The sequence below is a fragment of the Notothenia rossii genome (genome assembly GCF_949606895.1).
Source record: "Notothenia rossii genome assembly, chromosome: 4".
NCBI classification, from domain to species: domain Eukaryota; kingdom Metazoa; phylum Chordata; class Actinopteri; order Perciformes; family Nototheniidae; genus Notothenia; species Notothenia rossii.
This window is the reverse complement of record NC_136902.1, coordinates 27,108,368-27,136,023: the sequence shown is the minus strand read 5'-3', so window position 1 is coordinate 27,136,023 and position 27,656 is coordinate 27,108,368. Positions and strand designations below refer to the sequence as shown.

At 41.0% G+C, this 27,656-nt stretch overlaps 1 protein-coding gene across 6 annotated transcripts in view; it reads left to right on the top strand.

Moving 5' to 3' along the window:
* LOC307037678 (helicase ARIP4-like) overlaps window positions 1-27,656 on the top strand; it is a 96,086-nt gene that overhangs the window by 60,999 nt on the left and 7,431 nt on the right. For 5 of the 6 annotated variants that reach the window (XM_079678730.1, XM_079678731.1, XM_079678735.1 and 2 more), the window contains 15 exons: window positions 884-1,017; window positions 1,261-1,431; window positions 3,943-4,163; window positions 4,576-4,758; window positions 7,111-7,244; window positions 8,165-8,361; window positions 8,472-8,675; window positions 8,807-8,945; window positions 9,044-9,221; window positions 9,811-10,029; window positions 10,541-10,659; window positions 10,829-10,953; window positions 20,739-20,838; window positions 20,935-21,140; window positions 21,703-21,878. In XM_079678730.1, the coding sequence (XP_079534856.1) occupies window positions 884-1,017; window positions 1,261-1,431; window positions 3,943-4,163; window positions 4,576-4,758; window positions 7,111-7,244; window positions 8,165-8,361; window positions 8,472-8,675; window positions 8,807-8,945; window positions 9,044-9,221; window positions 9,811-10,029; window positions 10,541-10,659; window positions 10,829-10,953; window positions 20,739-20,838; window positions 20,935-21,140; window positions 21,703-21,878 (2,506 nt within the window). The remainder of the gene's footprint in view (window positions 1-883; window positions 1,018-1,260; window positions 1,432-3,942; window positions 4,164-4,575; window positions 4,759-7,110; window positions 7,245-8,164; window positions 8,362-8,471; window positions 8,676-8,806; window positions 8,946-9,043; window positions 9,222-9,810; window positions 10,030-10,540; window positions 10,660-10,828; window positions 10,954-20,738; window positions 20,839-20,934; window positions 21,141-21,702; window positions 21,879-27,656) is intronic. The other variant, XM_079678733.1, reaches the window with a different exon arrangement.

Sequence of the window (27,656 nt, the reverse complement as noted above, 5' to 3'; positions counted from 1 at the left end):
TGCTTATGCATGCTTATGCGTATGCTCGGTCTGCAGCTCCATTCCTCCGGCTGCCAGTAACCACCATAAGGCTCAACCTCAAGTATGATGCTGATTTTTAAGGCAACAGCATTTTTTCAGATAACATGAAACATATGCCAGATATTTAAACCCTTGCTTTAATGTTTGTTTGTGTACGTTTTTAATGAGGGGACTCGAAATAAATAAAAGTATGCAGGGTTATACAAAATGTAGGAACATTTGCTGGAAGTAGTGACAAAATAAAACTCACATTTTTCTAAAAATGCCTGTGTGCCGAGTTAAACACATCAAAATGTTTTTGTCTAATCTTATAAAAAAGATATCCGGCAAACACAGAATGTATTGTTTATTGTTTTGCTTTTTAAATAGAAAAATAGGCAGTATAGCTTTAAGCTCGACTTTAAGCTAACATGCACCAAACCATAACATAATCCTTGTGGCTAACTTGTTAGCGAAACAGACAACCAGCAAGCAATTAGCAGCATAAGCATTTAATTGGATTTGTAATTATGTCAAAAAGTACATGAAAGTCTATTCTGCACTCACCCTTTAGCTATGGTTTTGTTTCCACTGACTCCTGAGGTAAAATAGCAGTCTCTTAAGGAGGGTAATGGTTTGCTACACTAGCTAGTTGCTAACTCTGACGGTCAGCAGCATTCTAGCCAGGTAGCATGCAGTGGGTTTTAGCTAAACTTTTTATCTGAGAAAACACAAAAAAAACACTGTTTGATAAGATGAATCCACAAATTAATGCATATACAATGAAAACCATATCATCCTGTAGTTCTAATTACACTGACACGGCTAAGTTTATTAAAAGACTGTAAATAGCCTAAACATATTTTTCTCTCTATCTATGCAGGAAGTTACTGAGGGAGAATCAGTTAGAGGCAGTTACAAAAAGCGCCCAGCAAGACGAGTTGGAGAGGAGGAGACGCCTGGAGCAGCAGAGCAAACAGGATTTCCCCGTACCCCTGCTGCCTGAATACTCTACTGGTGAGAGCATGTACCCCAGAAAAGGCTTCCATAAAATATAATATCACCCAAACTGTCAACCAAATAATTCAGGGTTCAACCAGGTTTAACATTGTTTAACATTTCAGCGTGGACTATACATTAAGCCATACACATATAATGTCATAATTAACCCTTGATCACTGCCTCCATCTTTTTTAACTATCTTACTTTCTTTTCTTTTTACTTTCTCTACTGCTGGGTCATAACTGTCCATTTCTCCAGGTGATGTGACAAAGCATGTGTCGTCATCGTCGGCATCAACAGTGTTGAAGGAAGTGAAGCCTGTCAGACCTGAAGCGATCTGCCTGGACTCAAGCAGCACCGGCATCAGCGAGGACGACAGCAAGACCAACGTATCAGCCTCTGCTGCCACCGAGCGCACACACAAAACAGGTGGGACACACACACTAATACATACAGTCGTCTTGGAGCAACTCAAATCAGCAACAAATACTGAAAAACTAAAATGCAGAAACTATTTCCCAACTATTCCATGTGTATAACTGTACTTTTTTAAAAGCAGGATTAGCTTATAGGATGAATTCATAGTCAGGATAAAAAAATATAATTTTGCTAGAGAAAATGGAGAAAAGTAAAGCCCCTTTTTATGTTAACCAGGCTTTCAGACTGCGGTTTGAGTGTGTAAGTGGGCTAGTGTGTCAGATGGCTGTGGGGGGGGTCATTAAGCAGATAGGCACACAGGGCTGAGAAGGCTATTTATTACCCAACATTCAGTAGTATATTCTCAGCTGTCCACATAGCTAGGCAAATATTAAATAGGGCAAATGCTAAAGAGCCAAGTGTGAGCTTTGGTACATCATGTCAAGAGTTTCAGATGTCAATGTTAAAAAATGTTAAGGTTGAGTTTAAGAATAATTCCTCAGTTTTGCCATTTAGGGTCCAATAACTTGCTCGAGGGCATGTCTATCACACACTGAGAGAGTCAAAGCAAAACACAATTTACAGTTGTGCTAGTTTGTCTGTGTCGGGCTGAATCCTCTCATCTCCAAAGCATCAGTCTCTCAGAGATCAGGCAAAGCAGCCCTAATAGCCTCATGACAGCCATGCTTTTATTAAATTACACACGCTGTTTCAAAATGCTGAGCCCAAATGCTGAGCCCAGGGGTTGTAGAGCGTCTGGGAATTAAAAGGCTGCATCAGCTTGAATTTCCAGGAGAAAAAAAACATGGAGGATTGAAAAATTACCCAAATTATAATGAGGTTATTACCCCAAAAAAATAAAACATAGCGAATGTCTGGGCCAGTTGTTCATCTGAAATGTTAGGATGAACTGTAAAAAATGTTTTGGATTATGTTCACGTCTTCAGAGACAGTTTAGTGTTAACGGCTCGATTTATACCAGAAGGACTTCTACACTAATTTCAAGTTTCAATTCAACACTTTTACTTTAGGGGTGATCTATTGTGCTTTTTGGGGTTTTCCCTTTCTTGTAGTGTGCTATTTAATTGGCTAGCACTCCAACACATTGTACATGATGGGCTAAGGGGCAGGACATCTCTAAGCACTTGACCAATCATAACAGAACCAGCAAGCACTTTGTGAACACAGTAGAGGCACAAAATGAAATTATGGAACCTGAAAATGAGCATATTGGGGCTCATTTCGAATCCCTCAAATGTTGTATAGCCACATTTTTGTATAAATGAACAGCCATTTAAGTTTCACTTGCAAGATGTAAACAACCAAGGTCAAACATCTCCTCTTTTACTTTTAAGTGTGTTTTTGTGTGTGTGAGGGGGGGGGGGGGGTTTCATAGCTTAGCTGCCATTTGCATCACAATGTCTGAATCCTCCTCAGGGTACATCATGTACTGTTCCCTTATTGCCCAAGTGCACACACACTGACACACACACTGACACACACACTGACTGACTGACTGACTGACTGACTGACTCTCACTGAGCCACTCAAATACTTTTACCACCACTCAGTCAGGGATAAACACACATATGTTCTGCATTGAAAGAAGGCAGACTGCAGGCACATACATCTAACACACACATACATATGAATTAGAGATGTGGAGAGTGTTGTGACGAACAAAGACATATCATATGTTGATTTGGGAGAAAGACAAAAGCGGAGGAGGGAAAAAAAGGAGGGAGGGGCGAGGAAGAGAGATGAAGGGAGAGAGCGTCTGCGGGGCAAATCAGAGCAGGACTGTGGAGCAATAAAGCTGGCTAATCCTGGTTATGAGCCAGAACACACACACACACACACACACACACACACACACACACACACACACACACACACACACACACACACACACACACACGTATGCACCCAACACACACGTATGCACCCAACACACACACTCACGCAGTGGCACAGTGACATTTCTAGTTGGGGTTGCATAACCAGTCTCCCCCTCCACTCTAATCCTACTTGTATAACTGGCCATTCACTGCAGTTATATAAGCGATCTCTCACACAAACACACACACACACACACACACACACACACACACACACACACACACACACACACACACACACACATCCTCTCCCCGCCGTGCCCTCGCAGGCTGCCAGCTTGTGTAACTAATACCGTTGACGTTAAACTCCTTTTTATCAGATGTCCGCCACACACACACACACACACACACACACACACACACACACACACACACACACACACACACACACACACACACGCGCGCGCAGAGTGACGTCCATGTTTGACGTAACATACTCGTGATGGAGCCAAAGTTTCTTATCCTTTTAACATTTTAACAAGGTGAATTTGTCTTTTAAGTTGGTGTGTAAGAATGTATTGAACCTGCAGGAATGAAAATATATACAATTACTTTTACTTTTACTATAGTTTGAGGTCAAAATGTGTTTGCAAGTGTTCATATTAGAAATTCTCCCCTCATGCAGATGTGATCGATCTCAGCTCGGGGGAAGACGACACCATTGTCCACGTCAGCAGCGAATCCCCCATCGAGGAGGAAGACAGCGAGCCGAGCGGAGCTCATGTCATTGATGCTCTCAACCGGCCGGACAGCCGGGGCAGGGTGCTGGTCAACCTGAACCATCCGGACGTGGAGACGGACATCTTCCTGTCTCCTCAACTGGCACGAGCTGTCAAACCTCACCAGGTATGATTACTCATGACCTCAGGGCAAACCAACTTGTGTGTGGTTATCCTGTAACGTTTTGGGAAGTTTTTAAGGAAATAAGTTTCTGAATAAACATTTTTAAAAAGTACATAATGTATACCATGTAATTTTTTTTTACTGTTGTAAAGTCATAGTGTGAAAATCACTTTCTTTAAAACTCCTATTTCTTGACCTTTTTAATGTCAGGGACAGTCTTCAGTGTGATCTTCAGTTTGAATGAGATATCACCTCTTCTTCTTTTCCGCTGACCTTCTCTTCTTGTTCTTCCCATGTCTCAATTTCATTTTTCTCTTCATTCTTTCTCCATCACCTTGCTCTCTTTTCTTACTTCTCCAACTTTCCCGTTTCTTCACCGTTTTCCGTCTTTCCCCTCTCATCCCTCCCTGCTCAGATCGGTGGAATCCGCTTCCTGTACGACAACCTGGTGGAGTCGGTGGAGCGGTTCGGCAGCACCGGCGGGTTCGGCTGCATCCTGGCTCACAGCATGGGCCTGGGCAAAACCCTGCAGATCATCGCCTTCATCGATGTCCTGTTCAGGCATACCCAGGCTCACACCGTGCTTGCCATCGTACCTGTAAGCACCTTTCTGCTGACAGTTGGAATACAAGGAAATGTGGATAGATTAGTGCTCAGATGTAGACACTAGGGATGTGCATCTCCATCACTGAGGCCGATGCGATGCGCATCTCGATACGTTACCACGATACGATACATTAACGATACCTTTGAAACACCAGGCGATGCGATGCGATACGATTCACCCCTGTTGCGATACAGTTCGATACGATTTGATTCAACATTATGCGATTCGGGGCGATACGATGCGATTCAACACGATGCAAAAATAATGATACTTCAATATGGTACGACAGAGGATTTTTGTTTTATTCCTTATATGCAGCAAATCATACATTAACAAAAAAGTGCTTTACATATTTGGTACTGCACATCCCATCATGCCGTTTATTTTTTTACCTTTAAAAGCTCTCCAGAGTACAATTGTATAACACCTCACAGTTAAACAATGTAAGGATGCATTGCTCATGATTAACAATGTGCAAATAACAGCTACCATAGAGCAATGCCCATACAGCTGCCAGCCTGATGTGCTTAACACTCAGAGGCTAACACACCAGTGAGCAGAAAGCATTGGTTTCTATCTGAACAATAAAGAAAACAAATAACCTTTCACAAACAGGTATTTCATAACTGCTTACATTAAGGAAGACATTTAAATTATTATTGGCCGTCACAGGCTGCTGTAAGCTAAACACCTCTCTCTGACAGAACACCTCACTGAGTGATTTAACTCATATGTCTCACTTTCAGGTTTCTCTTTTCAGCCGCAGACCCCATGTCGCCTCTTTATGTGCGTCGCTAAGTTCCTCGTACTACTTGTGTACTTTAAAGCGGCTCGGCATCGTTAACAATTTGCGAGTGATTTTTCAAGTTGACCGTCTGTAGTAATAGTGCCGCGCACATATACCATCAGGACGTTACTGATGGGGTGCGGCTGCCGAGTGATACTGTGTGTATGCAAGTCCGCATCTAGGACGGATCTATGTATCATGGCTGTAGACCTGTTAAGTAATAAAGATACCTCATACAAAGGTCTACGGATACCTTATTACTCTCCATGACCTGCGGTCAACTATATAGCATAAATGACTATTACACCGTCTTTCTTGAACAATCCGAAGTGTTGCCAAACGTTTGATTTGTAGGTATTTTTCGCTGCGCTGTGTTTCTCTTTCTCCTCAACTTCCGTGTGTGTTGATAACTGAGACTCTCGTTCTCCGTAGTGGCGAAGCAAATATCAAAGATCGTCTCTGCTGAGCGTTGACAAGATGAGGGGATTTTATATGAATGAATCGGTTTTTTACCGATGCAAAGACGCTACGCAATCGATGCATCGCGAGTTCAACCCAAACTGTAGCCGATGTGCACTCTTTCAACCGGTGCACTCGCATCTTGAACGTTTATGCCGGTGCACCGATGCGAATCGGTGAATCTTAGCATCTCTAGTAGACACACACACAATACATTTTGATTGAATCAGAAGATGACTTAAAGGGGACCTATCATGCAAAATGCACTTTTTTATGTCTTTTATAAATAAATATGTGTCCCCGGTGTGTCGGGGAACTCACGCAGCGTCAGAAAATAAAACCCTCTCTTTTCCTCCGTACCCAAATCTCTAAAAACGGGGGTACAACGGAGCTGATCCAGATTTGCGTCCGATATGACATAATATCGGAAATGTGGACCCACGGCACTATCAGAAAGTTGCTATCAGAAACAATGCCAGACTTTTTTGGATGTAATATGGTCGGTGTTTACATTAGCATCGCTAACACTCAGAGCTAACCTGTACTGGAGAGCATGTGTGTGAAGAAGCAGGAAATAAAAAGGAACTCACCTTGTGGTATAACCGGCAAGAGAGAAAGCCTTTGAGCTCCATACTGTTTCAGAAATAATCCTTGATAATCCATGATATGGCGTTTCATCACGGCAGCATTTAGTTTAGACAGTAGCTGCCCTCAGCCCCCTCCTTTTTTATTTTTTTATCAATTTTTAATATTTATCAATGTTTTATACCCAAAATCAGCACTTTTGAAATAGAGGGGTATGAGGCATGGCTAGAATGGGTGATCTGTTGGTATTTTGAGCAAAACACTTCATAGACATGTTTTTTATATATTTGTATATATCCGAGACCTATGCTATTGCCTAAAAATAGCATGATAGGTGCACTTTAAATAACATGAGCTCTTGCACAATTTTCCTGCCATTTTGCATTACATTTATTGTCATACATTTGTAAATTAATATTTGGTATTAAAGTAATAAAAAGAGATGCAGTTTTTACCTCTAAAAAGTAGAAATTGTGAAATGAAGTTAGATTATTTCTATATTTTCCTCCCAGGTAAACACGCTGCAGAACTGGCTGGCAGAGTTCAACATGTGGGTCCCGCCCCCAGAGGCTTTACCTCGAGATAGCGACCCGGGATTGGTGACGCCGCGTGCCTTTAAGGTTCACATCCTCAACGACGAACACAAGTGAGTAACGGGAACATACGCTTTCCCTGTGTGAAACCTAAATAATTTCACCCACCTGCTTTGTATATATGTTGGAAAATGTTTAATTTATGAGAACTGTAGACTTTCAGTGCTACATTGTTCTGAAGAGAAGAAAGAAAGTGTTCATTTCAGGAGGCTGGATACAGTTCCATTCATCCAAAGCACAGACTTTCCTTATCTCTTTCAAAAAAAGGCATCGCTGGCCTTGTGATCTGACCTGCCTCTGCAATCTATCCCCATCTGGCTCTTCCTCTCTTCCTCTTCTCCATCATCCTCTTTCTGGCCAGCTGCCTGTGCCGGAAACATTTCCTGACTCTCGCATGCATTGTGTGTGTTTCAGGATTATAGAGGAAACACTGTAAGATGAGAGCACAGTTTTTCGTAATACAGCCATGACTGAGAGCGACACAGTAACCTCATTCTGTCTCAGTTCAAAATTATCTTAACAGCGTTGAAAATTAACAAAATTCACAAGCAATTATTCAACTGTTCAAGCAATACTCTACTCTACTAATATAAAAATGTTATTCATTCATAGTTAATTGGTAATTTATTTCAATTAGGTGATTGATTACCATGTATTTTTTATCTGCCAAGCTTTTTTCCTCTTTCATTTCCCTCATACACTTTTCTTTTATACATATATTTTAAGCCACGACTGAGAATGCAAAATACACCATTGTCGCATTTTACATTGTGTTCAAGTTTTTTACATTTTAATAATATTTAGGTACTTTTATTTTGAAATGCCTGTGTTTATCTTTCTGTTTTGCTTTAGGGTTCATTTTGTGCAAAAATACAGTAAAGCAACATAAAAAAATAAGTGAAATCCTCTCTTTGACAGGGATAATGAGGTCTGGATTGTTCCAAATGAACTTACCTTTCCTTATGTCACCCAGGAACACAGCGATCAGGGCCAAGGTGGTGGAGGACTGGGCTCAGGTCGGAGGGGTGCTGCTGATGGGCTACGAGATGTACCGCCTCCTGTCGACGAAGAAGAGCTTTGTGGCTGGGAGGAAGAAGAAGAGCAAGAAAGCAACGGGACCGGTGGTCATCAACCTGGACGAAGAGGACAGGCAGCAGGAACTGCTCAAAGGTAAGAGGGATGATAGGGACAGGGGGGGAACAAGAGGGATTCAGAAGGAGAATGAATGTGCCAAAAAAAAAGCGTTTTTAAAGATACATCTCCCTGTTGTCTTCCTCCAGGTATCGAGCAGGCGCTGGCCCGGCCTGGTCCAGACCTTGTGATCTGTGACGAAGGCCATCGCATCAAGAACTGCCACGCCAGCACTTCACAGGCTCTGAAGAACATCCAGACGCTGCGCCGCGTGGTGCTGACCGGCTACCCGCTCCAGAACAACCTGATCGAGTACTGGTGCATGGTCGACTTCGTCAGACCCGACTTCTTAGGTATGGGGCAACGTCAGCGATTAGTTTCAGTTTTTTTTGCCATATCTTTCTGGGATAAGCATGTAAATGTTGGTCATCAAAATACTTTGGATTTCTTGTAATCCTCTAATTTTTTACGATATTTATTTCAGGTACGCGGCAGGAGTTCAGTAACATGTTTGAACGTCCCATTCTGAACGGGCAGTGTATGGACAGCACCCCTCAGGACGACCAGTTGATGAGGTACAGGACCCACGTCCTGCACAGCCTGCTGGAGGGCTTCGTACAGAGGTGAGCCCAATAAACGACTACAGACATTTAACCCTCTTAGACCTGATATTCTTCCCTTTTAGTAACGTTCTAAACATTTTGACCTGTGTTGGTTCCAGGCGGGGTCACGACATCCTGAAGGACCAGCTGCCCTCCAAAGAGGAACATGTGATCCTGGTGCGTCTGTCTCCCCTGCAGAGGGCGCTCTACACAGAGTTCATGAACCGCTTCAGAGAGGCAGGCAACAGCGGCTGGCTCAGCCTCAACCCCCTGAAGGCGTTCGCCGTCTGCTGCAAGGTGAGGGTGAGGGGGGGGGGGGGGGGGGGGGGGTGCATGGGTGTGGAAAAGAACACTGCCTGGATACGACCTCTATTTAACATCTATGGTTTAGCCTCCTTCAAATGAAGTCATTTTATTTAGCTGTTTTATGTACTTGTTGCTCTTGTATTTTCACTTTATATTTTTTCACTTTTTATTTAAATTATTTATTTGGTTACTTAGTTTTGTGAATATTCATTAGTGACATTTATTGGACTGGCTTTTTTTTTTATTACTGTTACTGAGGTAAAAATTGTCAATGAAAAAAATCAAACTTGATGCGTACTACCAGGTAGAAAGTATTCTGGAAAAAAATATAGCGAAGCCTTTTCATAAAAAATGACACAATTTATCCTTAATTACAGGATCATTATTCAAAAATCACTGTGAAAATAGTTGTTTTCTTCTCTCTGAAGGCAGTCATTGTAATACAAGTTGCACAAGTTACCATTCAAGTCAACATGTTTTGGCACCAAAATTAATTCCTCTATATTTATCATACTTGGCAAATCCAGTGATTGCTACTTTGAGAGAGTTTTCACACCGCTGACTGTTTGTCGTTCTTCAGATTTGGAACCATCCTGACGTGCTGTACGAGGCGTTACAGAAAGAAAACCTGGCCACTGACCAGGACCTGGACCTGGATGACATCACCACCACAGGTCCCTCCCAATGTACGACCGCAACTAATCAAAAGTCCAAGCCCCTGGAGAGCCCCAACCCCATTGGTGGACTGAGCCTCAACCAGCTGCAGGAGAGGGCCAATCAGGTCATCACTTATGAATGGGTACGTTGAAAAACTGAGTGTGTTGGATCTTATTCAGTATTTTAGCTTCCTTTTACATAAAAATGCTGATTTTCAGGTACACCTTTTAACCCTAAATCTCAGTTGATGGTAAACAGAACATTGTGTTCCCCCTGCCTGAGATACTGCTGACAGTCCAGTGCTGCCACCCACAGCAAAATGAAGAAAAATACAAAAATAATTATTTAACTACCCATTAATCCACACATCAAAGCATGTCATTTCTAAGCATTTAAGTCTGCAAAATGAAAATGCTGATCTCTTTCTGACATTTAGCGCTGCATGGAGCATTACTTTTGTTTTTAAGATCACATTTGCTAAGTTAAGCATTCAAATAAAGTTCATAGCTGTGGTTGTTATCTCATCCTGACTTATAAGGCGTGCAGAGCAGCTTTGTGAAATTAGGTCAACTATTCAACTGAACTATGAATATAAAGGTGACGTTTAATAGTACATTACATTTTAACAGTTGTCTTTCTCTTCACATGGCCAGGCGAAGGAGATCCTGTATGACTACAAGCCTGGCATCCTGGAGAACTCTGCCAAAATGGTGCTGCTGTTCCATCTGATCGAGGAGAGCGTCAGGAAGGGAGACAAAATCCTCGTCTTCAGGTACGAGACCAGACAAAACAAGAGCGTTTCAACTGGATAATTCAACATTTGTTACGTAAATGAAACACAAAACTATAGCAGAAAAGATAACTCATTATGAACCTTCAAACTTCTTTCCGGCATGTGACCCAATCCGTAATGTTCCCAACCGTTTGTGTGCCTCCTGCAGTCAGAGTCTGTTCACGCTGACGGTGATTGAGGATTTCCTGGCTAAGAGACCTGTGCCTCCTTCACCCAACACATCCAGCAAAGGCAGACCAAACCAGAACTGGATCCGCAACCACAACTACTACAGTAAGTCCTGAGAAATGATGATTAAAAATGCTTTTCTCTTATTCAGTATTCATAAGGAGACAAGGTGAAAGGTTGTTTTGATCACAGTGACAGGTTAATTGAAAGATGGTCTAAATATGTGTCACAGTTTATTAACAGGGGTGCACATAACTTTTTTGCCCTGGTTCTCAAAGGAGCACCTGGAGATGTTGCTTGGTGCGCATCCTTAAAATGAAATAAACCGGGCCTTTTGAGGGGTACTTGACGTTATGAACGGGGGGGGGAGGGGCGCTAGTGAGCACGCTCATTAACTGTTCGCCCATGCCTCGCAGCAGCGTTACTGTGCGGAGCGCATAAAGCAGACCCTTCACGCGATAGCGAGGGGTAGAGCTAGGGACCCGCCCAAGTAAAATCTATGTATGGGAAACCCTGCTATCTTACCAGTTCTTATGCAACTCGCAAATATCTCTCATCTCTCTTTTCTCTCATCTCTCTTTTCTCTCTCTCTCTCTGTCTCTCTCTCAATGTTGGTGCGCAAATGAGCCTTTTTTCAAATGATCCGGTGGTTCTTTTTTGGCGGGGGGTGCGCATGCACACCTGTTATGTGCAGCCCTGTTTATAAACCATGCTTAACTAATGGTACATTCTATACTTTATATGTATATTTCTGTCTGAGTGGTACTGCTCTCTCATCAGGGTGTCCGGTCTTAAAAAGCATTAAAAGTTGATAAATCAATTTAGCGAAAATTAAGGTTATTAAACGGCATTTTCCAAGATATTAAGAAGGTTCACAACAACGACAAAATGAAACACCCTTTAATTTACTGAAACGACATGTCGGGAAACCCCGTCAAGGCGGCCCAATGCATAGCGCGCCGTAAAATGCTGCTTCTTATTTTAAGTTTTGTTGCCTTGCTCCGCTCTGTGGGGGGGGTGGAGAGTCTGTCGATGGGGATCAAAGCTGTCCGGTCCCACATGCTAGCCAGAAAGCCACGGCATTTAAAATGACCAATCCGTGCCTCCCCTGAGACTGCACGTCGCTGACACACACCGCTGCAGTGCAGACTCTCTGCACGGAGGAGCTGCGGAGGAGCCGCGGAGTAGCCGCGGAGGAGCCTTGTTCACTAAGCCAAACTATATCCGGTGACAGAGATCTGCTATTTTAAAGTAAACTCAACACATATCGACCCTAAATATAGTCTATATTAAGAACGAGAAAAGTCTTAACATATATATCGTTTTTTGTAAACATGACAAATGTGTGAGCATCGTCCTATGTGCCGGGCCAATTTAACCCCTGGGTATTTGAGAGGGAGCTCCTATATGGCATTACCCTGCTGAAGTTCACCAAAGTTTAATATATTTCATAGTTCAAAGTTTTGTCTATTGTTTTGTTTATTGATCAAATACTGGTTTCTAATGGTTTCTGAAGAGTTTTACTGGAATGAAAGAGCACAGTCTACAGAAGCAAAAAAGCAGCATACTGCATTAAACCTGACCTTCACAGAGAGGTTGAAGTTCATGTGGAAAGGAGGCTTCAGTAGTCTGTCTGCGCTCTGTTTAGTTATGCTATCTTACAATCAATATAGTAAATGTGAGGTAAAGTGTGTCGCCAATGTAACCGGACTCGAAGTTGTGATAAGGTCTTAAAATGTATGGAAAGGGTCTTAAAAGGTATTTAATTTGACTTCAGGATTCCTGCATATACCCTGTCTCATTGACTTACAATGAGTGCTGCCCTCTGCTGGTGATTCTTGATAACAGCCAGACTTTAGTCCATAGTTCTCAAAGGATCAGACAGAAATTCAGATTTTGTTTGTATGTTACAAGGATATCTAAAGAAATATCTTGTAAATGCAGTCTTGGGAGAATTCATGTTTAACTAAAATAAAAGGAGTGTTACCACCACTGTGAAGAAAGAATTACATCCAACAGTGGGCTTTCAAAAATGTTGTTAGTAAAAGTACAAAAATAACATAATGTACTTTGCAATGCTGCCTAGCTTGTTATTACCTCCATACACATTTCATTATGTTTTTTTTCACTTAACTTTTTATTGACATTTTTATAATCATACAAAACCACATATAGTTCAGTATACACTTGAATTAGAAACCCATTGAAGAAGAAAAAAGAAAATACAAATAATAATAAAAACAAGCAAACAGTGACATGGAAGCTTTCTATCCTATTTTAATGCAACATCATGGTCTGGTTCCAACTCTCAATTTGTGGTGTCGTTCATTTTTCTTTTATATTCAACCCATTTTTCCCATTTGGACTCAAATTTCCCTTCCTGGACCCTCAATGTGTGTGTGAATCTCTCCATATCAAATATTTCCTGTACTACTCCCAGCCATTGCTCCTTTGTAGGTGGATCTGCTTTGTACCATGCTCTGGTAATTGTTTTCTTGCTTGCAGCCAGCAGCACCTTAATCAGGTATCTGTCCCCACCCTGTGTGTTTTCCTGCACCAGATTCCCCAAGTATAACATCAGGCCGGTCTTAGGAACCTCATAACCTAATATCCCCTTCAATACTCCCCATACTTCCTCCCAGTATCCCTTCATCTTTTGGCATTTAAAAAAAATGTGTGTGTGGTCTGCCCCCACCTCGCCGCATTGCCTCCAACATGCGTTGTGTTCCGGGGCATACCTCCCTTTTATCTTTGGGGTTATGAAGTATCTGATTATGTTTTTCCACCCAAATTCCCTCCATACCCTTGACCCAGTAGTTGAATGCTGCACTCTACATACATTATACCATTCTTCCTCTGTCATATCAATCCCGAGTTCTTTCTCCCACTTTTCTTTTATATATAGAGTTGAATTCCCCCTACTCTCCAACAGAGCTTGATATAGAGCTGAAATCACCCTGCCTTTCTTCCCTTCATATGCTTCAATCATTACCTTAATTACCCCATTTTGTTTAGTGTTTTTATCCATTTTTATTTCTTTTATATAATAGTCTCTCACCTGTAAGTATCTAAAATGGTCACCCCTTTCCAGATCGAACTTATCTCTTAGATATTGAAAACTCTGCATTTCCCCTTTTTCCACCATCCTACATATTGCTGTGATGCCCCCTCGGGCCCATCGTTTAAAACCTGCATCTTCTTTTCCCGGCTGGAATGTATTATCATTTGTTATCCATCTCAAAATCTTTGTCTGTTTTCCTATTTTGTATCTCTTTATTACCGTGTTCCAAGTGTTTAAAGTGAATTTTGTGATTGGGTCTAATACGTTTTCCTTTGTCCTGAATAATTCTTTATCCCCGAGTAGTTTTTGAATCTGGTAGTTTTCCGCATTTGTTTCGATGTCCTTCCATTTAGCTACGTAGTCCATATTACACCAGCATGCCACTGTTCTGATTTGTGCTGCATAATAATAATCCTGGAAACTCGGCACTGCCAATCCTCCTCTCCCTTTGGGTAGCTGCAGTGTCGCAAGCCTAATCCTGGGCCTTTTCCCCCCCCAAATAAACCTCGAAATCCATTTATCCCATTCCATAAATTGACTTTGTGGAATAGATATAGGTAGTGATTGGTAAAGGTACAGTAGCCTAGGCAGTATATTCATTTTAACTATTTCAATCCTTGAACTAAGGTCTAAGGTCTGTATTGTCCACCTACATAAATCCCTCTTGATATTCTGATTGATCTGTGTATAATTTGCATTGTATAATTTGTCTAACCCTTTTGTGATGTTAACCCCTAAATATTTAATTGTATCCATGTTCCATCTAATTCTGTATTTGTCTTTGATCTCTGGTGTTGGTGTGTAGTTTAGTGCTAAAATCTGTGTCTTTGTCACGTTTTGTTTGTACCCTGAGTATTGTCCATATTCCTCCAGTAAATCCATCAGTATCGGGAAGCCCACGTCTGGTTGCCCCATGTATGCTATCAAGTCGTCCGCAAATAGTCCCAATTTGTGTTCTAAACCTCCTGCCTCAACCCCCTTTATATTCTGGTTCTGCCTAATTGCTTGGGCCAATGGTTCGATGAAGATATCAAAAAGTGTTGGGGAGAGACAGCAGCCCTGTCTTGTCGACCTCTCTAATTTAATCCGATCCGTCAGACTACCGTTCACTTTCACTCTAGCTGTTGGTTCATGATACAATGATTTTATACATTTGATTGACTTTTCATTAAATCCAAACTTTTCTAAGACATTATACAAATAGACCCAGTTCACACTATCAAAAGCTTTTTCTGCATCTATACTCACTAAAATTGCACTGTCTCCCCTCCTTTGGGCCTCCTCCACTATATGAATTGTTTTCCTTATATTATCTTGTGTCTGTCTCCCTCTAATAAAACCAGTCTGGTCCTCATCTATAATGTCGGGCATGAATGTCTCAAATCTTTTCGAAATTATGGACGTATACATCTTGTAGTCTACATTAAGTATGGATATTGGTCTAAAGCTACTACATAATTCTTTATCCTTGCCTTCCTTGGGAATTGTAGTAATGATAGCCTCTTTCCATGACGGGGGAGTTTTGTTCTCTTTCATAGTATATTTAAATGATGCCAACAGTAAGGGGCTTAATTCGGGTGGCAGCCCGTCGCTGCCTGGTGACTTACTATTTTTCATTCTACTAATTGCATCCCCCATCTCTTTTTCTGTAATATCTGAGTTCAATAACCTATTCTGTTCTTCTCCTATCGATGGTAGGTCCAGCCCCTCTAAAAATGCCTTCATACTCTCTTCCCCTGCTGCAGTTGGTTGTGCATATAGTGTCCTATAATAATCCTCAAATGCTCTCTCTATTTCCTCCGGCTCTCTAAGTAACTCATTGGTTTTAGGATTCCTAATCTTATGTATAGTGTTTAATGTTTGTTGTGGCCTTATCTTTCTAGCCAATAATTTATTTGCTTTGGGCCCCCCTTCATAATATGCCTGCTTTACAAACCTAGCTTTCTTCTCCACCTCTATTAATAATATATTTTCTATCTTCCCTCTAATGTCCTTAACCTTCCTAAGTGTCTCTGGGTCATTTGTATTTTTATGTTGCCTCTCTAATTCTTTTAGTTGCCCAGTTAAATTTTGATAGAGTTCCAGTCTGGTTCTTTTAAGGTGTGCTGTTTGTGCTATTAGTTTCCCCCTTAATACCGCCTTTAGTGCATCCCACAGAATAGTTGGGTCTACTTCCCCGTTATCATTTTCCTCCTTATATCTGATTATCTCTCTCTTTATTTCTTCCACTAACCCCTTATTGTTTAATAGACCCACATTCAATCTCCAGACAGTGTTCTTCCTCCTACCATTTAGATTCAATGTTAGATATATTGCACTATGGTCAGACAGATCTGTAACACCTATTCTACAGTCTTCTACCCTATATTTATCTCCCTTTGACATAAAAAAGTAATCTATCCTAGAATAGACTGAGTGTGGGTGTGAGTAGTGTATGTAGTCTCTATCTAGTGTGTGTATATCTCTCCATATATCTGTGATTCCTAGTTCCATCAGTTGTATGTTCATGTATCTGACAATGTGCGTCCTAGCCTTCCTTGTACTTGTTGTATCCAAATCATAGTTTAGTACCACATTGAAGTCCCCCCGCAAATCAGGATTCCTTCCATTTCCACAGCTATGATATCAAACAATTCCTTAAAAAAAGTCTTATCGCTGTCCGGTGGGGCGTAAACATTAATTAGTGTAACCATTTGTCCTTCCATTTTCCCCTTGATCACCACATACCTCCCCTCTCTGTCATATATTTCTTTGTTTATTTCAAATTTTACTGAGTTCCCAATTAGTGTAGCCACCCCTCTCCTACCTTGCTTAAATGAACTATAAAATGTGTTGTTATATCCATACCTTTTCAGTTTTTCATGTTCTTGTACTGATAACATTTAACGACACCATTTTGATTCCCCTACGTTGCATTATATTTCCCTTCAAAGCATCTTTTCGTTCCCACCATGTCACAAAACACAATATATATAGTAGCAGCAACCGCTAAGCTAAACAAATACAAATTAAACATCAGAACTTGGTCTTCCAAGGTTTTCGGGGTTTTTAAAAATATCCCCCTTTCCCCCGCTGGTGGATGGAAGGTAAGGCCTCTCCTAGTGAGAGGGCCCCCCCTAGTGGCGGAGATCTCTCCTGTGGCTGATCTTCCAAGCTCACTATAATTTTCCAGCGTGTGGTTTAAACTCCGGAGCTCCCGGCCGGAACTTTGTGAACATTTTTGATATAGTCTTTAAACCCCTGGTCTCTGTATTGGCGATGGAGGTGATTCTATGTTTCTAGTGAATTAGCACTTCTTTAAATTAGTCCGAATCAAATCGTAAAATGTTATAGATAAATAATTCCCCAGCCTGCATACATGTCCATACAGGTTCCTTTTATAAAAACAAATAACAATCTTACTTACTCACCCACTGCAGTGTTTCAAAGTGGCACAAAATAAAAGGCTATAGCATTTATAAGTAACTTGGTTAAATCTGTTTGTGTCTGTGCTGTCTTTTTCTGATCGCCGTGGCCCGTCACCTCATCCTTCTGTCTTTTCAACGCCGTATCTTGTTCCCTCAGACTACTCATCAACACCCTCGATACGGTGCCGGTCTTCCCTCACTCCTATCTCGTTGTTGTCTCCCCGCTCTCGTCTCCGAAGTCTGGTCCACTTGCGCGCTGCCTCCAGTCTCTGCAGCAGCGTAGGTCTCTCTACTCCCGGGTCCGGCACCTGCCAGCCTCTCTGCCGCATCGCCCTTGCCGCGTCCTGAGCACTCTTATACGCTATCGTTCCTTCGTTCCAGTAAACCCTCAGTGTGTCCATTGGAGATTGAAAACGAATCCCTTTATCTTTGAGAATTCTCTTGAGCCCCGCATATTTCCGACGTTTAACCGCCACCTCAGAAGAATAATCGTGGTCGAATGTCACTCTCCGTCCCTTCACTTCCATCGCCGTTCTCCAGGCCGTCTTAATGACGTTCTCCTTGACCTCGAACCTCAAGAAGTTGACAATAATGGGTCTTGGGGGTTTGTCTGGTTGTGGTTTTGAAGCAGGTGCCCTGTGCGCCGTTTGAATCTCCAACTTAATATCCTCCGACATTCCCAGCTCCTTGTGAATTAACCTGTCGACGTACTCGGAGACCGAATCTCCCTCTATTCCCTCCTTCAACCCCCAGATTCGTATATTATTTCTTCTCGACCTCCCTTCTATGTCGGACAGCTTATCTTGGAGCTTGGTTTGTTGTTCAAGAGAGGCCGTAATAATGTCCTGGACGTCGGTACTCCACTCCTCGACCCCAGCCGTACGCTCTTCAAGGATCTCCATATCCTTCTTTTGGGCCCGCATCTCCGCCTCGGCGGTCTCGAATTTTCTATTTGTTTCCTCTCTGAAGCTATCAAGCCCTTGCTTCATATCTTCTCCGTGTTTGTCCATATACAGGACTGTCTCAGAAAATTAGAATATTGTGATAAAGTTCTTTATTTTCTGTAATGCAATTTAAAAAAACAAAAATGTCATACATTCTGGATTCATTACAAATCAACTGAAATATTGCAAGCCTTTTATTATTTTAATATTGCTGATTATGGCATACAGCTTAAGAAAACTCAAAAATCCTATCTCTAAATATTAGAATATCATGAAAAAGTATACTAGTAGGGTGTTCAACGAATCACTTGAATCGTCTAATTAACTCGAAACACCTGCAAGGGTTTCCTGAGCCTTGAAAAACACTCAGCTTGGTTCAGTAAACTAAATCACAAGTATGGGGAAGACTGCTGATCTGACTGCTGTCCAGAGGACCGTCATTGACACCCTCCATCAGGAGGGTAAGACACAAAAAGAAATTTCTCAAAGAGCAAGCTGTTCACAGAGTGCAGTTTCAAAGCACATCCACAAAAAGTCTGTTGGAAGGGGGAAATGTGGCAGGAAACGCTGCACAACCAAGAGAGATGACCGCAGCCTTAACAGCATTGTGAAGAAGAGTCGCTTCCAGAATTTGGGGGAGCTTCAAAGACAGTGGACTGAAGCTGGAGTCCAGGTATCAAAAGTCACTGTTCACAGACGTGTCCGGGAAATGGGCTACAATAGCCGTATTCCCATGGTCAAGCCACTTCTGAACTCAAGACAACGGAAGAGGCGTCTGACTTGGGCTAAGGAAAAGAAGCACTGGACAGTTGCACAGTGGTCCAAAGTCCTCTTTTCAGACGAAAGCAAGTTTTGTATTTCATTTGGAAGTCAAGGCGCCAGAGTCTGGAGAAATTCTGGAGAGGAGCAAAATCCAAGTTGCTTGAAATCCAGTGTGAAGTTCCCACAGTCAGCGATGGTTTGGGGAGCCATGTCAGCTGCTGGTGTTGGTCCACTGTGTTTCATCAAGCCCAGAGTAAATGCAGCTGTGTACCAAGAGATTTTAGAGCACTACATGCTTCCGTCTGCTGAAAAGCTCTATGGAGATGAGGAATTCATTTTCCAGCATGATCTGGCACCTGCCCACAGTGCCAAAACCACCAGTAACTGGTGTACTGACCATGGCATTACTGTCCTCGATTGGCCTGCAAATTCCCCTGACCTGAACCCCATAGAGAATATGTGGGGTATTGTGAAGAAGAAGCTGAAAGACACCAGACCCAACAATGCTAATGAGCTAAAGGCCGCTATTGAAGCATCCTGGGCATCCATAACACCTCAGCAATGCCACAGGCTGATTGCCTCCATGCCACGCCGCATTGATGCAGTAATCCGTGCAAAAGGATTCCCAACCAAGTACTGAGTGCATTAATGGACATTTTCAAATGTTTGATTGTGTTTTGCTGTTATAAATCTTTTTTTTTTACTTGGTCTGAGGAACTATTCTAATTTTTTGAGATAGGATTTTTGAGTTTTCTTAAGCTGTATGCCATAATCAGCAATATTAAAATAATAAAAGGCTTGCAATATTTCAGTTGATTTGTAATGAATCCAGAATGTATGACATTTTTGTTTTTTTAATTGCATTACAGAAAATAAAGAACTTTATCACAATATTCTAATTTTCTGAGACAGTCCTGTATTCTCTCAGTTGTCCCATTTCTTCACGTACTCCTCTTAGATTTTCTTCCATCCGGCTACCAATTTGATCCAGTTTAGCATCCATGTTGTGCTGGGCTTTCTCGAGTTTATCCCGCATGGCATCTAAGCTAGTCTGCAGCGCCGACACCCAGCTAGGTTGCTCGTCGTTGCTAGCTTTAGCGTTAGCCGTTAGCGGCTGACTGTGTTCCATCTGGACCTGCATCTCTCCGGGCTGTTTTTCGGCTTTCGTCTTTTTCTCCATTCCTTTCTTATTTACTAATTTGCTCATGACCTATTCTTCCAACTTCGAATCACATTTATTGGGGTTTTCTTCCTTTTTGAACTTATTTGGCCGGGAGCTCCTCTTCTTAGCTGCTTATCGCCTCATGTGTAAACCGGAAGTCTCTCATTATGTTTTTATATTAGTAATTTGAATTAATGTCAAGTATCTAAAGCTTTTAAATAAATGTAATGTAGTACAAAGTGCAATATTTGTTTTTAAGATGTAGTGAAGTATAAGGAATTAGGTAGCCAGAAATGAAAATACTCAAAGTACAAGTAACTAAAATTGAACTTAAGTACAGTTCTTACTAAATGTAACAAACTACCACTAGTACAATATGTGTTTTGTCCACCAAGCTAATGTGTCAACCACCTTAAAGTAAAATGGGTTTAACTATGAACTAACTAAATGTTTGAATCTAAACTTGAGTCCTCTACACACAAATGTTGTTTTATTACCTATTGATGACATTCATTAGGAACTCTTCTAACTCTCTGTTGTGTGATGTGTTCAAGGACTGGATGGAAGTACGGCAGCCTCAGAGAGAGAGAGACTTATAAACCAGTTCAACGATCCGGCCAACACCTCAGCATGGGTCTTCCTGCTGTCCACCAGGTAAAACTCACCAACACAATCAAATCAATGGAAGAAAATAGAAGTAAAGTTCAGGCAACAATATAACAATAACAAACATAACCTGATTTCTGTCAGGGCTGGTTGCCTGGGTGTGAACCTGATCGGGGCGAACCGGGTGGTGGTGTTCGATGCCTCCTGGAACCCCTGCCACGACGCCCAGGCCGTGTGCCGCGTCTACCGCTACGGTCAGAGGAAGCAGTGCCACATCTACCGGCTGGTGTGCGACTTCACGCTGGAGAAGAAGATCTACGACCGCCAGATCTCCAAACAGGGCATGTCAGGTGAGTCGGAAAATGCATGGATGAGTTTGAATATGCCTTCAGTAGACAATTATTTCCTATTGTTCATACCAAAAACAGAATGGTATGGCGAAGTTTGTGAAATAAATCCTTTCAGATTGGTGACCAATAAAAACATGATGCAATTGCAAAGGAACATAAAATGCTTTTGGTGCATTTTTTTTATTTGATATCCTGAGAGTCCTGGTCGCATCAACAGCATAAACATGTTATATGAACCACTATGAATATAAAATCACTGAAATACAAAAAAGGAGGAAAAATACATACAGATCAGAATGGAAATGATCAAACATGTTAAAACACAATAAGCTCAATCCATGTACATTCAATACTGTTAGTAACCAGACTAAATATTCAGCTTTGCCTTGAAACTAGAGTTCTTCTGCCAAGAGCCTCTTGTCTGACAGAGTAAACTTTGACTGGTAAGACATATTGAGGCTGCTTAAGCCTTGCAGAGCTGTAGGAATCAGCAACAGTTTTTCACAATTTGCTCCTTTTTTTGACTTCTCTTCTGTCTTCCCTTTTTCCTTCTCTCCATCAGACCGGGTGGTGGATGACCTGAACCCTGTGCTGACCTTCACCAGGAGGGAGGTGGAGTCTCTTCTTCACTTTGTGGAGGAGGAGCCGGACCCCTCCCAGGTCCAGCTGCGGCCCGAGGACAGCATGGAGAGCGTGCTGAGGAAGGCTCTGCACCTCTATCCTCGCCAGATTACTAAGGTAGACACTCGCAAGATACTGAGAAAAAAACACTTTGTATTTTAATCAATTTACTAAGAAAAAGTGTCATTTTTTTATTCGACTGTAGCAAAAATGATTGACAACCAATCAAGTCATAATGGCTGTATCAATGCAAATGTTTGAATTCGTCAAACATCTCATTCATTATCCATCTTAGTCTTTTTGTTGATTACATCTGAGTTTAGAACTACCCCAAGCAGTTGCATTTGCACGTCCTTTTATATTCATAACACTGTTTTAAATAGCTCCCAATGATCTACAGTGTGAGAGGTTGTTGAGTCACCCACTGTATCCTTGCAGATGTTTTTCAGACTTAACTCTCGTAGTAAAAGACTGAGCCTATAATATTTCAAGCTTGCTTTGTGTGGCAATTACATTTTCACCTCCAAAACTAATTTAGCAGGTGAAGGCTTCCACATTGAAGCACAAAGACGGCATTGTGTTCCTCTGCTTCTTTTGAAAGTGTAAAAAAGATTGATAACTATCCTTAGATTACATTAATTGTATTCTTATAAATCTTATTTATTCATTTTTCTTTGCTTTACTTATTTTCTATATAAAATACTATCCTGTCTCTTTTTTATCATCTAAATCTTTTGGTGCTTACTTATGGAAATTCTTACCGAATACGTGCTAAACATATAACGGTACCACTTTACAATAAGACTACCCTTATAAAGGGTTTACAAATAGTTTGTAATTCATTTGTTAATTACGTTGTGAACACTTTATAAATCATTAATATTAAGCTTTTATAAGACATGAGATAAACAGGGCAACTGTGACCGGTTGCTTGCCAAATAGTGAGCCCACATTTATCTGTACTGCTAAGCCTTGTATTGGCTACTTAGCTTACTTTGTCTTCTTCATCAGCCAGCATCCTTGTTATCTGTTGCTCACTGAGTTGATTCTCCCCCCATCCATTTTTGATGTTTCTTGGCATCTCTTATGACCATCTATTGATGAGTCACTAAAATGTATAACTACTGAAAGGGTGCGTTGTTTTTAAGTTTAATACACATGTCCATTTATGAATGAGTTATAACATTCACGCTTACCTAATACACATTTTCCCCATTAAATGCAAAGTAAGATGCAACAGAACCAAGCAAAACATTTTATTCACACATGAAGAAAATCAGGACTCAAAGTAATGACTGTTTAGTTTGACTGATACACATATTTAAACATAAAAGCTTTTCTCAGACATAAATGTAAGACCTGGTAAGACATAATGGTACTCAAACTGGAAAGGCTTTGTGTATATTCTTGAACAAGCATCCAAGCAGTCCATCAGGGTGACCAGAGCAAAGCCAAGATGACCATTCAAGAACCTTGAGTTGTTCCTCCAACAAACTCTCTGTACGGTTTCCTCTACCATATTGTAATACTGTATCTAAATAATCATCTTGAAATATGACATTCATATTTGTAATATACACATCTTATTGTGAGGTTAATTTCACATACACTACGCTGCTCTTCAACACTACTTTGAAGTTAGCTTGTCTACATAATCGATCATAGCTAATTTAAATTAACCTTAGCAATGCATAAAGTTACCTACCTAATAAAATATCTCTAACTTACAAGAATGACCTTATTTTACCAACCTCAAACAGAAGCCGTTTATTCTACAGTATTATCCCACTTAATGCTTAACATTTCTCTATTACGTTTTAACTTCGAGGCTACGATTAGCATCGTTAGCACAGATGTAGCTACCACTTGCTTACATGCTAACCCAGGCCTTAACATTCATTAACGTTAGCTGACTCAAAACCAGTGGCGGTTCTACAGGGTGGCACGGGGTGGCAGCTGCCACCTCAGAAAAATGCCTTGCCACCCCAGCTGCCACCCCAGATGGCAGCTTTGTTTTGAAAGAAAAGTTGTGGCTCATCGGGCATTTATGAGAGAAAATCTCTAATGTCCGAGTGCAAGTGAATGCAGCACAAGACGCGCCTTGTAACCCCTCTCCCGGCCCTGGCGCGAGCCTGGAAATATGATTGGCGGCAATTTCCTTTGAACGGGGGGACAGCGCAAAACGAGAAGCATTTCGGATCCAAGTAGACGGAAGGAATGAGGTATTTGCGGTCTGGAATGACAGAGAAGAGACTGTCAAGTTTGGCTGCAAGGCAAGTTTATTTATATAGCACTTTTCTGTACGCAACAATTCAAAGTGCTTTACAAAACAAATTAAAATACTTTTTAGGAATACATACAGTAAAAACACATATATAATGGCATTTTACAACAGGCATTACAAAGCAAATATAATAAAATAATTAAAATAAACACCACAGGTATACAATACATGTTTAAAAGGCATACTGTAGTGCGAATATGAGCAGCTCAATTCAAAGCAGCGGCAAAGAGATATGTTTTTAGTCTCGATTTAAAAATAGTAAGCGTTTCTGCGGACGTGCATGATTTGGGTAGTTTGTTCCAGATTGTCGGGGCATAATAGCTAAATGCTGCCTCTCCATGTTTTGTTTTTACTCTGGGAACCGATAGCAGACCCGTCCCAGAAGACCTGAGGCACCTTGATGGCTCGTAATTATGTAGGAGTTCAACAATATACTTTGGTCCTAAACCATGTAATGATTTAAAAACTAGCAATAGTACTTTAAAATCAATTATTTGGCCGACTGGAAGCCAATGTAAAGATTTCAGAACCGGACTGATGTGATCCAATCTTTTAATGTTAGTGAGGACACGTGCAGCGGCGTTCTGAATCAGATGCAGTTTTCTGATGGATTTTTTTGTCAGCCCTGTGAATACACTATTGCAGTAGTCGAGTCTACTAAAGATAAAAGCATGGACAAGCTTTTCTAAGTCCTGTTGTGACATTAGTTTTCTAATCCTCGATATGTTCTTCAGGCTGTACCTCAGCATTGAATCAAAATGCACCATAGCTTTAAATCTTAATAAGTTTGTGAGGCGTTTTGCTGAGCAAGATGGTAATCGCCACATTCAGCTGTTATAGGCATGCCAACTTGATGCTCTGCTCACGGATGACTCGATGAGCATAATAAACTGTTAAGATGATGACCTTACGTTTGTAAATATGATTTTTTTCTGTTTTAAGTCCTGAGAAAGTCAAATAAGACGGTGTGTAAAACTTCACTGCCCAGCCAAAAAAAAGTAACCACTTTGATTTAACTAGGCCAGTAGGTAAGGACTTTCCACTGGAAAATAACTTACTGTAGCGATGTTTATGTTTGAGTTGAATACACGTTTTTTAACCCTAACTGATGCAGTTAGTCACTTCTTTAATGTTTGTTCTTTCTAATGTAAAGTCAAGGTTGTAACTGTTTGCAATGAAGTTGTGCGGCGCTGAACTGTTCTTTTGATTATATTGATATATGATACTAATTACTGGTCTTTCAAATTTGAAGGAGGGTGAGCAAGCATCTTGTGGAACATCCATCATTAACTCCTCCAAAAAATATAGTTTTTTTTAATAATAACACTGAATATGTGAATCATAATAGTGATTGACAGCTAATATAATATTAATTTAGACAAACATCGAATAGACAGTTAATTAATATACTTATTGCAGCAGTCTGCATAGATTTGGTACCCCTGCTGGTCTAAGAGTGAGACAAACTCATTCAGTTATTGTTCAGTTAAAATTCATTAAAACCCTCTATGGTACGCACTATGATAAAAATGTTTGGAGTGTTTTTTTGTCATATAATAGACCAAATAAACATCATCTAAAGACATTTCAAATAAATAATTATTTGGGGGTACTTTTTGGGGTGTGTTGCCTTGAGGCAACACTGCACCATAATAGTAAGTTATGAAAAAAGAGAGTTATTGTTTCAAATTTGAACAAAATGTATTTAAAAACACATGGAAAATACTAAATAGCCTCAACAGGTTAAATTGCATGCCAATTAAAATGTGAAAATTGTTATTTTTTATATTTTAACAAGATTACATGTCTGAATGTTGCCTGCAGGCAACATTGTACCATTGTGAAACAACCTTTAGGAATAAATACGCAAAGAGCCTAGGCATCTTTCATCAAACTTCATTGAGCCATTTGACAAAATAGACTCACTATTGGGGAAGTTCATGAAGCAGTTATTGTCAGCAGTGAAGCACAGGTACGTGACACACTTTGATCACTGCACTTTCACCCTTACAGCCAGGGTATTTGCACCGGCCCTTTTTCTCCACCCACACAGGCCAATGGTCAGTGTGGTCATGATGCACATGTGTTGATGGCACTGATGAGGAAGAACCTCTGTGCTTCTTCTCAGCCAGGTCTCTGTCAACATTATGAGATGGTCTCCCCCTCTTCTTCAAAACTTTCCTCTCGTTGCAAAGGCAACTTGCAACTTCAGCTTTGAATTTAAGCAGGCTATACACTTCTTTCTTGGGGATGCCACAGTCCTTGCAGTCCCTGGGGTACAAGAACCACGCATTCACTAGAGTGAAATCCATCATGTGCAACACGATCTTGTTATGCCACTTCCTTGACCTGATCTTTGTTCTGTAGAGAGCAATCAGCGAGTCTAGAAGATCCATTCCTCCCATACTTTTATTGTATGCAAAGAAAACATTGCAGGTAACCTGCAATGTTTCTTTCTTTTTCTTATCCCATCTTTGCACAGATCGTTGGGTTGGCTTTAACATCAAATGTATCTTGGTTAAATTGTAGAGATCTATGATGAATGGTATGCTTTTGAACCGTTTATACCTAAACACTAGGGATGTAACGATACCAAAAACTCACGGTACGATAATATCGCGATAACAAGTCCACGGTACGGTATTTATCGCGATATTGAATAATAAAGGGAAGAAAAAAAAAATCATATTTTTTTTTTTCTTCAATAAAACATTTTTTTACTCGGAAAATGTTTCTTTATTACATAATAAATCTGATTTTTACAGCCTTTTTGTAGGATAGCAGTATTTTAAAGTGTCAAAAACAAAGTGACAGTAACAGACTGGAACAAGAAAACCAGTGTTTTTGTACCTACTGGTACTACCAAACAAAGTAAGCATTTTCTTTATGCCACTGCATCTCACAAATAAACAAGGACATTTAATAATCAGACCCTGCAATAAAATAAATCAAGTTTCACTTTAGTTTTTCAAGTAACTCAACTCAAACTCACTAGTCACTCACTCAGCATCATCCAACAGGTTTTTAGGAATATGAGAATGTCCACATTTCCAGGTATTTATAAGCTGGGGTGTTTGGGCATTTACAATATCCCCTGCTCTGGAAACAACTCTCTCGCTTGGTACTGATGTTGCTGGGACACCAGTGGTCGCGTTAACCGAATATTTTATTTAACAATGACGGAAAAATCTGAAAGCAGTCTGTCATTTTGACAGATTAGAACAAACTCGGAACAGCGCCAACGTTTCCCCGCAGCAAGGCTCTGGTGTTATGCCGTGTTATGCATGCCCTCCAAAAGGAAATGATATAGTTCCCAAACCGTAATTTGCCGTACAGATCAATACATGTCTGGGAGGTTTTGCTTCACGCTGTGCGCGTCCCGCGAGTTGCATGCACACACGGCATAACACCGCCCCCCCCCCCCCCCCCCCCCGCGTTGACAGTTCACGAGCATGCTCTATCGTGAACTGTTCAGACCCGACGCGTAATAAGGGATTATGACGGATATTTTACGATCCTGTCTGTCAAAATGACGGACAGCGAAAAAGTCTAACGCCAGGCTTATTGACATGGCGAGATATAAATATATGGTTGATACTTGTCAATGTCTC